The sequence below is a fragment of the Balearica regulorum genome, chromosome 7, assembly GCF_011004875.1.
Source record: "Balearica regulorum gibbericeps isolate bBalReg1 chromosome 7, bBalReg1.pri, whole genome shotgun sequence".
Classification (NCBI taxonomy): domain Eukaryota; kingdom Metazoa; phylum Chordata; class Aves; order Gruiformes; family Gruidae; genus Balearica; species Balearica regulorum.
The window spans coordinates 5695566-5708116 of record NC_046190.1 but is presented as its reverse complement, the minus strand read 5'-3'; the positions used below and the strand labels follow the sequence as shown (position 1 = coordinate 5708116).

Sequence of the window (12551 nt, the reverse complement as noted above, 5' to 3'; positions counted from 1 at the left end):
GCTTTGCTACCGTACGGTGCTCCGCGAGGCTGCTCGACATCGGTTAACGTCCCAAACTGATGAGCCAGTTCTTTTGCGGGGGAGGAAAAGCAATAATTACACACAACTTGCAACGGCATGTGAGGAGGGGAATGAAAGTAGGTCAGATCTCACAACTCCTCAGCTTCGCTGAGGTTCACCAAATGCTTTCACTTACAGTCATTTTAAAAATACAATTACAATAATAATAGCATGGCATGTGAAGGAAGCACCACGGTAGAATTCAGCTAGCACTTAGCTTGTCTTTCTGTCCCTCTCTTCAACAGGGATAATGTCATTTGTGGGGTGACAAGCAGCAAAAGGACCTGAACCAGCAGAGAGTGAAGCCCATGAGACACATCTCTATACCAGGTGCTGACTACCCTGATACTCAGAAGTAGGTCCAGGGAACTCAAACCCCTAAAAAAAGGGGGTTGTTTGGGGTTTTTTTCCAAAAGAAACCCAAAACCAAACCAAAATCAGTGATAATTAAGAGATGGGAAAAGATAACCTGGAGATGTACATAATTGGTATATGAATTATAAGCTGGTTTTAAACGCTTAAAAAATGCATATAAATATTTACCCCTCTTACAGATTATCTCCCAGTGCACGTTTCGTAATTATAACAGGAGCTGTCGGCTGACACACTCTTGAAAAATCTGGTCTTTAAGATTTGCCTGTGGTTCAAAGTTGCTCCAACTTCTCTTACAATCAGTTTAAAAGCCAGTTTAGTCTCCAGTACTACAAGACTACATCTCTGATTTGGGGGCACGCTGTACCAAATCCAAAAAGACCACTGGTACAGACATACGGCACGACGTGCTGAACCTAAACTGAAATTCAGACTGCTGTTGAAATCAGTTCCCAAACTGCCGAAAGGACAACTTTACCCCGGCAGGCTCCATGCCAGACCAAGACTTGCCCGGTTTCCCACAGCCACCACAAACACAAATCGGTGGGTCCTGACCGACTCCGCAGAAGATGCTCCCACTGACCAGCTGCGATGGAGGAGCACAGCATGTCCAGCCTGCGACTGGGGAACCAAACCCTCGCTCACGCTGGTGCAAAACTCCAGTCTTCATCGTTCCAGATGTGGTTTGGGTTCCTGATGTCTTTTCAGCATGAATTTTGCTCTTGTTTAACTACACTGAAGTAAATTTTCTCCTCTAGTTAAACCAGGTGCACTATTACAAACAGACAAGATGGAACTTGCCTGAGTGGGTGATGGTTCTTTCAAAAACACAGATTTGTATTGCTAAGGAGTGCTGCTTCGAAGAAAGTCTCCGCTTTCACTCTAAAGCTTCAACCTTGAGGACTCACCAATGTTTATCTCTTAAAAACCTGACTCTTCTAGTAAGGAATTTTTCTCTATTAACAATAGAAAAATGGACAGTTAAGTCTTTTTCTCGTACTCCCATCTGTTCCTAAACTAAATATTCATTCTAAGAAAATACGAAGCTTTGAATGTATTTGTATAAAGGCGAGTGATCATTTCTACCGAAGCTGGGAAGCTGGATATAGAAACATGCTCATTAACAGCTATGCTATGGTTATTATTAAAACACCACAATAGTCCATCGTCTCATGCGCACACAACCTTGCATAACTGGAGTTGTCAGCATTTTCATTGTAATTTCTGCTTTCAAAGGTTTGTAACTTGCCTGTTAAAAAAAAAAGTTACTATAGCCTGAAATTTGTTGCAAGTTTTCTGCCAAGGAAGAACTATTTTAAGATCAGAAAACTATGCATCCATTGGAGTTGGTGGCTGGTTTGGGGTTTTATCTATACAAATGGTTTTTAAAAAAACTAAAAAAAAAGAAAAAACCAACCCTCCACAACTCAGCATGTTTGAGAATCTTCTGGCTCCTCAAAAAAAACCTCACTCTAAAGGAATCATATTCCTAAAAGTTAACTTTCCTTTCTTCAAAAAGCTGCAATTGTAAAATACGGCAGATAAACCTGAAATGTGCAGTTATCTGTGCTACTTTTTTGCAAAACAGTTGCCATGCTGACACATTACCAACTCCCAGTGTCTCATCAACACCGACTGTAAATAACAACCCTACCCATGCCCAATTAGTCTGCAGCTCAAGACCATGCCTCTGCTAAAGGACTGCGGATTTTAAACGCAGAATGGACACATTAAGACTGATTTAATCTGGCTGCTTGTACAATTCCCCAGAATCTCAGCTAGCAATTCCTGTACTGGGCCAAATAACTTACTGAACCGGATCTCTGAAAGGGCATCCAGCCCTCACCCAAAGCTGTGGGGATGTCACATTCCTCCATAATGGGCTGTGATAATTGCCCTCCCTTAATAAAACTGGAAAAAAAACCCCAAAACAATCCTCTGATTTAACTAATCAGTTTGAATTGTTAATCTAACTTGCAGATATCAAAGCCACTGGTCTTGTTAAAAAAAATTTAAAAAAAAAAAAAAGAAAAATTGTAACACGGGAACCCTAGGTGAACTTTTTACTTTATTTTTCCTACCAAATCGGAAGCAGCATCCTGGTGCTTCTCCACCGCCTCTGCCCGGGGAAGATGACCACTGTGCGGGGTCCCATGAGCCCTGCAACCTCGCAGCAGGGTGGCACCCAGATGGAGAGGACCCATGGCTGGGGAGCACGCTGCTCCCCGTGGGACAGGGGACACCCCACCAGCCCAGCATCCCTCGTCCACGTGCTGCAGCATGGGAGCCCAAGAAGCACCTCACCCACATCCTGATCCAGGCAGGTCGCGGCGGCTAACAAAGGATCTAACGAAGGATCCGTGCTAACCACTGCAACCACAGGTGACATTAAACCATTAAGCACTGCCAATGTTTTTACAAAAATGAAGGTATATTGCTCATACTGTGCAACATTTTTACAAAAAGGAAGGTAGTGCTCTGGATACTGCACTGAATGCGTTTATATTTGTGTGTTGCTCTGTGCCAGCACATAGCTGTGACCGAGTTAAAACCCAAGTGACAACGCATTACTCACTTCCAAGGCCACCACAAGCACACCTCACCCATTGAAGAAGGTCCCTCTCCTTCACTGCTGCTCCTAGGAGCCTCCCAAACTCACATTTCAGGCCATTTTGAACTACTGTGTTTTTCACAGGACGCAGAATTAGGCTGTCCCTTGTGGAAAGCTTAAATTAGTCCTTTGAAATTTGACCTAAATTAAAAGAACTGAAACACATTGTTACCGCACCCCGCGAGGGCTCCGAGCGGGTGCTCCAAGGACAGCGTCAAGGCGTTGCATGTGGGGAAGAGACTAAATTAGCTACCCAGCAGAACGATAACACACAGCTTGGGCAAGGGAAGGTCAAGGGAGAGCTTGCTATTTATCAAATATATGTCTAAACTAATTATTCAGTTCACAAAGTAACCCTTCAACCTATGTGTGCGGTCAGAGCCCTTTCGAAACGTTGGCTATCATCAAAGGCCGTCACAGCCCGGGGTACGCGGAAAGAGAATGGCTCCTTTGTACACACTGGGGGAGACTTATTTCTAAATATTGAACAGCAGAAAGTCTTTACACTCTCTAGGATAAAAAACATATATGTAAACACTCGATACAAGATATAATTCCATAGTTGACAGTCCCCAAACTAACTCCTACAGGTCCTGTTTCTGCTCACACGGCTCAACAGCCTCAGATGTTCCCATCATTGCTTAGGGAAGAAAGCACCACAACCGACAACCACCATAGTGAGGATCCAGCCCTTAGTGAGCAACGTTGACATCATAATTTACAATGGCTCAAGATACCGTCTTCAGTGTAAATACTTTCCTAGGTACCAGAGTAACATCTAATGGTCACAGATGAGATTCAGAGCTCAACAAGTCCAGTGTTTCATAAAAGCTGCCAACGAGATCACAGTGACTGCCGGTAACCAAAGGCAGAGTACCTTGACACAAGACAACCCTATTAGATAAAGACTGCTAACCAGATACTCTGAAGGAAATGGTTGCAAATGTCCCTAAAGTTATGTTTAGCTAAGAGACAGGAGTATATTCTCTATTACAATCCAAGGAACAAAAAGCCACAATCTCAATTCCTGTTAACGTTGCATACAGCTTTTTGAATATTCTGAGTCACTAAGACAACAAATAGTAACAATAAAAGCACCTAACATCAAAAAAAAAAAAAAAGACAAAATTTAGGGCATGTCTATGAAGGAAGACTAAGGAACAGATCAACACGTGCCACCAAAGGTCATGGCCCTGTCGACCTTCTCGGCTGGTATAAAATGTCATAGCTCTAATGACTGCGTCAGCAGCCCTACCGAAAATTTACATTATTAGAGCACCTGACCCCCCAAATTAGCTGCGGCCAAAATGTTTGCCATTTACTAAATTAAAAAAAGAAGTCTGCTTTGTCTTTGGAGAGATTTTTTTGAAGGGTTTTTTGTTTTGTTTTCGGCTTGGAGAGCTTGTGGGTGGCAACGATGGAACCCAGAGAGGTGACTGTGTAAAAACCGGGTATTTTTTTTTAAAGGGGTTTAACAAAGTACATAAAGGAGGTTTTATTTCCCAAATCTCAGGTATAAATCCCACACAACTCCCTGTATTCTGCAGCATAAAAGCTCTTATTATATCATTAACTTAGAAGTGGTTTTGGGGTGGGTTGGGTTTTTTTTCCTCATTTCTGGTAATGATTCGGGTTCTCATGTCTAAAATTGTTTCACGTCAATAACATTCCTGCCCAGGGAAGAAGCTTTAAACCCTTTTTAACAATTTACTCTTTGATAAAACCTGGATCCCTTGGATATTCACTGTGGAAGAAACATATTTTTAAACAGTGCTTTTCAAAATAACAAAAGCTATTCTTTCCCAGAAAGCTGAAAAATTATCAAGCAGCATTCAAAATATATTACTCTTCTCCCTGTAAAACACTCCACCAATCATGCAATCACATTCTTTCTGATTTAACCCTAAAACCAGGGGACCTCACGACAAACAGCTAATCTGAAACCACAATTATTCATGATTTTGCCATTCCTCTGAAAAGCCAAAAAGGCACCAGATGTGCAATTAGCAAATCATATAGTCAGTGGTGATGAGAGTTGGGCTTTTTTTTTTTAAATTCTCGAGTTACCTTCAAAAGAGAAAAAAAAAAAAAACCCTTTGCTATCAGCAATCTCGATGGCTGACAAATGACAATATTGCTATATTTTGTTAATTTTTTTTTCAGGAATGCTCGCTAGGGAAGAGGGCTCAGTCTCTAAATAGTTCATCCCCTGCCATCAATAAAAATGTACTTGGAACGGATTCTAAAAATGTGTTAGCTGGTGACGTCTATTTTTAGAGGCAGTGGATAGAAACAAATAAGTTTTGCATGAAAATATATGAAAGAAAAACAAAGCTGTATCCGTGGACATGAGTAGTAGAATGTGTAAAGGCCAAATTCTCTCCGGCAAGCTTGCTGGATCAGAAACGCTCTATGGACCATTTTATATTGGTTTGACAGTTGAGTTATTAGAAATGCAATCATTCTTCCAGAGGACAGGTAAAACCTTGTGAAAGGAAAACCTCACTTTCCCCCGAAGGTGCCAGGAGAGCAGGAAAGATCCTACACAATACAGTAAAATCATTCTTAAACACAATCAGCTCACGACAATGAAAAAAGCAGTCTCTCCTTAGCTCTTTAGAGAAGAAAACCACTTTGCAAAGCTCGCGGAACGGATATACCTAAAACATACCAACAGGTGCAGGCTCAAAATAGGAGATTTTATCAAAACACCTCCTCCAATGTAAAGGTCTCAATTAGCCTTTGCTTTCACAGTAATCAACTGCAGTCCTTGCTATCCAGATCTCAACACTTACACTTCCAGAACTCGCAATCCAGACACTGTACCGATTGTTCTTGGATATTAACAGCAACAGGGACATTTATTCTAAGTACAAACACCAATAAAGCTGCAACACCATTTTTGCAGAGTGCCTGGCAAAATGAAACATTCAGGCCATGCAACTGAAAACTATTGGGATTAATTTTTCTCCGAACTTCTCAGGTTAAGACAATCACAAAGACACGCAGCTACGTAGCCATTTCGTTCCTTGGGACAGCAACACGTAACACGTATGTAAGTGCCAGACTGGTTTCCTTCAAGACCCGTTCCTGAAAACTTTCAGCCGCACACTTTGATTATACAACGTGATGACAGTCCCAAGTGAAATCATTGGCACCGCTGGCTTGCATAAGATTAAACGCATGCTTGCATGAACACAGCTCATGTGTGAGCAGGAAAAGTCAAAAAACATAACTCTTGAGGGCTCATCTGTTACTTGCCTTGGATTTACCAAAGCATATAAAGATGTCGAGTTCTATTTCAGATGTTCAGGCATTTAAAATTAACTTATTTTGCAGAATTAAGGATTCTAGAGAGATTTACCTTCAGGTTCCAGCGTGGTGTCTTCAACAACTAAATTAAACGAAGGTCGAGCCAGGGAAAGTCCAGCCATGGTGACCACCACCAGGCAGATAAGGCAACCCAAATCCCAGCTGACCATCTTTTTAGAGTAAATTCCTGGTCCATTTCCATATCTCCATGTGGACTTTAATCCCATCTGAACACCTCTAGAGAAGCATGGAGAGAAAGCAGTGCCTTCGGCCAGGGTGATACCTCCTGCCTTGGAACGACGACTGCTGCTGTGGGGAGGAGAGAGATTTAACACTGTCAGTGAAACCATCTTAAACAGCAAACCGAAAAAACTTCAGAAAGCCCCGAACAGAGCTGAGGTGAGAGGGGGAGGAGGAGGAGGATGGGAAAAATAGTTTTCCAGCTTCAAGAATATGTGAAAAGTGAGTGACTTTTCATTTTCTGTTAGCAGTTTCCATCATCACCTGAGGCGTAACCAAGTCCTCCTTGTTTTCACAAAATCACTTCTCAGCACATATTTAGAGAGCTATTTTACTGACAGAAAAATATAGTTTTTAAAAAATGAGAGGCACACACTTGTGCAGGCACATAACCTGTAATGCTACAAAATTACCACAATTATACAAATTATATTCTTGTTATTGTTTGAAGGTTTATGTAAGTTTGCCTTGTTTTTCATTCCTTCACCTAGGCAGTTCTGCAGCCAGCTGAATTTGCAAGAATTCAGTAATTTTCCACAAGAAAAGCAGTTGAAAGTTTAGACTTGGATAATCTGTAAAACTTTATTTCGCCTCAGGACTTCCAGCTCCCCTATGGATGTACCTTCTTCTGGCTCAGTTCAGTGTCCTTTTAAAGCCCAAAAGTCCCGTACAGGTGAAAGGCTCCAGTCTTCGCAGGGATACTGGTTAGCTACATCGCATTACAGGCAATTAAAATCTGTATAGAGCGTGGTACAGACTGCAGTTTCACAGGAGATCTCCCCAATATCGTTTTCCATTCATATATGCTAAACTGTGTGCATGCACGTTTCTCTTCTCTCTCTAAACAATGATTATTGAGATTTTTTTTTTTCCCATCTGAAAAATATAAGTGTCTCTTACAGTAAAACTTATTTAAATGGATGGAGTTAACTGGTAATCCAGACATGGGCTGATGGAAGAGAGAAGCGGTACCAAAGTAACCGGCACTCCCTTCAGGGGACCCTGTTGCCACCACACCAAGATGCCAGGTGAGGATCAGAACATCCTCACAGGGTGATTTAACAGTTCAACCAGAAAATTAGACCCGATTTTCCACTTCAAAAATAAAAGATGGTAAACCTCAGCAAATGGATAAAACAAGTAACTGCAGCAATTGTTCTAAACTGGCCAATGATTCATCTTAGATGTGATGAAACCCAACTGAAGCTTAGAGAGCACTCATCTTGAAGGAAAAAATAACATAAAGCACTCTTTTTCCCTCCTGCCCTCACCCTTTAAAAACAGGGGAAATTGTAGCCATAAAGGCAAACTTCTCAACGCTCCCTCCATTTGGATATGGTACTTCAGTATATAGTACACAGACACATGGACAAATACTCTCCCTTTATAAGGCCAACTATTAAAAAGTTTACTCAGATTTTATTAGCCTTTTGCTACCTGCATGTACAAACCAAGTTCACAGTGCTAAGGACAGAAATGCTGTTGAGGCATCTTTTATCTTGGGTACGATATACAATAACTTCGAGAGTCAGTAGAAACAGATTTTAGATGACAGAAAAAAGGCAGTTGGAGCAAATAATTAATACAAGGTATTTCAGGCGAATCTCTGATACTTCAGGGCAAGCTTCTTTCACCTCAACTGATAGCAGCTCAAAGCTCTGTCCCTCCTTTGGAGATTTAAGCATAGCGTGAGCATCCCAGACCACAAGCTAGCAACTACTATTAAATCTCCAGTGAAAACACCACCAGACCACTGCAAAAACATTTGCAAAGAGCTTGCCGAGCTCTAAATAAGCACAGAGCAGGTGCAGAGCTGAAGAGAGCTCTGTCTCCCGGACCGGTTTGCGTTTGGTGAAGGACTGGAGCAAATCCTCCCAGACTCTACCTCCCACCCAGGACAACCGCGCTACTCGCTGTCTGACGGCCCCCGCTCTGTATCTCAGTTTATCCAGCTGTAAAGCAGGTAGAAATGCTAATTAACAGACTGGATATAATGCTAATTTAATTTCCATAAATCATCCTGTAGAGCCTGATTAAAGGCTACGTATATAAATGCAAAATTTAATCATAATTTTGCAAAAAGAAAACATACCAGAATGCTAGCATATAATCCAGACTCTTTTTTTTTTTTAACAGCATTAATTCCACTTACATTTCAGACGTTTAAGATTTTTAGGCTACGTTAAACACCACTGAAAGCACGTTTGTGGTTCCTACGCTCATCCTAAGCCCTGAAGTGCAGCACAAGGCTACTTGACCACGCATCTTCTCACCTGAAGATTTCTGCCAGCTTCTGCACCTGACCATCTGCCAGCAGAAAGAAGGGGCTCTTGATCCACAGGGCTGCAGAAAATTCAAAACCGTGGCTTGTAAAGGTGTAGCAAAGCAAAAATCAGAGCTCTGGACCCATCCATGGAGCCAAACCACTTTTTACCACCACGAGAGCAACCAGGGTTCCAGGATTGCCCCTTTCCCCAAAAAAAAAAAAAAAAAAAAAGCAGAGTCCAACGAAGATGAAACGAAACCAAATTCTTTTCATAGTTTAATCGCCACAGTTGCTGGGGGACCCGTCTCTGGAAAGACCTCCTGCGCTGGATAATTATGTACCTCTATCTCAATGTTTGGAACACAGCCCCAGCATGCTTTTTGGCCTCCACAATTCTGGCTTCCTGACTACAATACCATAATCCCTCCTGGAGTCTCAGCCTCAGTGAAAGCCACACGTAGTGTTTATTTTGACCCTTGAAAGGGAACTCTGTCTCTCTTCTCAGCCTACACTTTGGGGAGGAGTTGTCAGCCCCCCCGTGATTGATGGCTCTCCTTGCCACTCGCTCATCAAGTCAATTTTCACCTCGTCACATACCTGCCCAAATTTCTTTGCCAAACTGACAAGCATGGGAAAGCAGACTGGTTTGGGAGCCCAACCAAATTCCTCCAAGCTGTACTTCAGTTTAAACACAATCACACACACAAACAAGTAGTACTTGTTCAGCAGTGGCATTAATTAAATTCAATGCTCAGTGTTCTTTTTAATCTACTTCCATTGTTGTTTATAAGATGTTTATCACTCCCCAGGGAGAGTACAATTTGTAGAGTATGTTAACCAAATCAATACATTGCTCGTTGAGGAATTCTTCAGCATCTTTCTCTACTAGGCAGGGAATAGCAAAATCTGAATAAAGTACGGATCTTTCCCCCGCAAAGAAATCTCTAGCGCCCTAAAAGCCCAGTAGCTTCATCAGAAAAAAACAGGTAAGTGAAGCTTTAAAGCTAACAGCTTTATATACACGTACACGCACATATATACACATACACACACAAATATATATGCGTCTACAAATATATACACACGCAAATATCTAACAAGACTCTTCATCATAGTTTAATCTCCACGCAAGTCTGAGCATCACAGTTATTAAACATTAATTCTGGAGGACTAATGGGAACCGGCTGGCAGCTTCGGTACTTTTTCATTGTTTGAACTTCTTTCATTTGCTTTCCAGGACTATCCTGTTTTTCTCAAGTCTTTTGCCACTAAGAGATCAGGGGGGAGGAAAGAAAAAAAAAAAAAAATCTGCATTTTAATTGACATTCCAGCGAGAGAGAGAAGTCCAGAGGCTGCTGATTGCTGTCTATTCAGCCCAAACAGGCTTTTCAGATGAAAATGAGTAAAGGCTAGTGGAAGATTTACAGGGATTTGGTACAAAGGAGACAATGAAGTTTTAAATGTTGATAGCGTTTCACACCAAACGCATAATGGGTCCCTGTTTGAACGGGCCGTTTTGCATTTAAATATATATTTCATTGAGGATTTCTTTCCCCCCTTATCTCAGACGGGGGCGGTTATGTACCGCCGGCCCCTCTCCCCCGAGCGCCGCGGCGGGGAAGGACCTCCCGCTTCTCGGCTGCGCCGGGCTCCGGGCCGGCCCGTCGAGGCGGTGCCGGGCTCCGAACCGGGGGGTTGCTCCCTCGGAGACTGAGCCTGCCTTTCTCATCCCCCGCTGGAAGCCGTCCCCAAAGACATCCGTGCATCCAACAGCCGGCTGGGGGAGCGGCAGGGACCCAGCGGGCAGCGGTGTTGCTCGGGCTTCCCCCCCCCCCCCCGCCCCGCACCGCGGAGACGAGCGAGTGACAGACCGACCGACCCGCAGCCCCGCCGGGGAGCAGCAGGGGAACGGAGCTCCGCGCCGCCCCACCGCATCCCGCCCCGGGGCTGCCCGAGCCCCGCACCGGCACAGCCCGCCCCGGTGCCGGCGTGCACCAGGTGCGAGGCCCCGCGCCGGGAGCCGGAGCGCTGCAGCGGGCACAGGGCACCGAGGAAGCTCCGGGACTCTCAGCCCTCCTCCACCTTGCAATCGCCTCGCTTTTTAGGGGCTGCGCCTTTCCCTCCGCCCCGCTCCCCCCCTCGGCCAGCCCAGCCCGGTGCCATTACCTGCAGCGAGAAAGCTCCGCGGGAAGGGTCCGCTCCCCCGCAACAGGCGGGCTGAGGCGCGGTGCTGAGCAGCGGCTCCCCGGGACGGGGAGAAACTCCTCCGCGGCCGCGGTCACTCCGCAGGCAGCCCCGGCGGGGCCGGCTGGCAAGCCCGCAGCGGCGCAGCGGAGCGCATCCCCCGCGGGACGCGGCTGGGGGAGGCAGGAGGGAGGCGAGGCGAGACGAGGCAGGAGCCGGCCCGGCGTCCCGTCCCGTCCCCTCGCTCGGCTGCAGCGGCTACCGCCTCAGAGGGGCGAGCCCGCCGTGCCCGGCGCCAGCAGCCTCCTCCCCCGCGCGGGCATCGCCGAGCAGAGCGCCGCGGGTCCCGCTCCGCTCCATCCAGCCGCCCTCCCCGAGCCGCCGCAGCTTTGTCAAGCCGACAACCCCCCTCGGGTGGGTGGTGGTTTTTTTTTTTGGTAGGTTTTTTTTTTTTTTTTTTCCCCCTCCCTCTCCCCTCTCTCTCTCCCGGCGCACTCCTCCGGCTCCCTTCCTCCCTCCCCTGGTCACTCCCCCCGCTGCAACCCGAGCCGTTTCCTGGACGGCGCTGCTCGGCTCTGCCAATCGTGGCGGCCGCGGAGCGGAGCCCCTTCCCCCGCCGCCCGGCCCGGTCAGCCTCCGCTCCCGCGGAAGGGGTGCCCTCAGCCGCCACCCCAGCTGGGTTCCGGGGCTGCAGAACCGGGGCGGGGGCGAGAGGGGAGCCGGAGTCCCCCCCCCCCGGCTCCGGCCGCCGCGTCCCCAGGGATGTCTCACAGCGCTGGAGGGGGGAGGAATCCTGCCCGGCTCCGCTGGGCTTGCTCCGCTGAAAGTTTTCCAGCGGGTTGGGAAGGAAAAGTGGGGAGCAGGGGATGTCCCACGGGGGCGGTTGGTTCGGGCACGGCCTAGGCGCCACCAACCCGGCTTGGTGCCTCCCGGGCCCCCGCAGGCAGCGGGGTGGTGCAGGGGGCATCTCGGTCCTCACGCAAAAATGGTACCAGCACAACAGCTTTCCCTGGAAACCTCTCCAGAAGTTTTTTTGGCTCAGTGGCTGTGGCTGGCCTGTGGCCTGTCCCGGCTAGAGAGGATGATTGGAAACACCCACTCCAAAAATCACCCTCAGCTGAGGAGCCTTTCAGTGCAAAGCCTGATTTCAGCTGCCTTGTGAATTCATCTGACGGTGCACCTTTAATAACTGCGTGCGTGGTGCCAAACAGGGAAAGCTGTCGAATAGTTACACAAACATCATTTTCCTGGGCACACAGATTTAAAGCTGCATAATATTGGTATTCAAAATTCCGTATAACTTAACCTGATACTTGCATAATAAAACAGCTGCCTTTGATACCATTAACTAAAAGGTTGCTAATACAGAGTCCGTGTAATGCTTGCCTTGTAACATCAGCCTGACAACAAAATCAATAAGTGGTGGTTGCCTCAAATTAAATCAGTGTTGATCAATTTAATGTTACTTTATTTAAGCATAGCCCTACTGTACATTTTATACGTTGT

General features: G+C 45.9%; 1 protein-coding gene across 13 annotated transcripts in view; it reads right to left on the bottom strand.

Moving 5' to 3' along the window:
* The window catches only part of FGFR2 (fibroblast growth factor receptor 2), an 85228-nt gene extending 73767 nt beyond the window's left edge, over positions 1-11461 (bottom strand). For 7 of the 13 annotated variants that reach the window (XM_075757735.1, XM_075757737.1, XM_075757736.1 and 4 more), the window contains exons 1-2: positions 11028-11376; positions 6408-6664 (exon numbers count right to left, since the gene is read on the bottom strand). In XM_075757735.1, coding sequence (XP_075613850.1) covers positions 6408-6582 — 175 coding nt within the window. In that variant the 5' untranslated portion in view covers positions 6583-6664; positions 11028-11376. Of the gene's footprint in view, positions 1-6407; positions 6665-11027 lie in introns of all 13 variants that reach the window. The other 6 variants (XM_075757730.1, XM_075757733.1, XM_075757743.1 and 3 more) reach the window with 3 other exon arrangements.
* Between the last annotated feature and the right edge of the window lie 1090 nt (positions 11462-12551).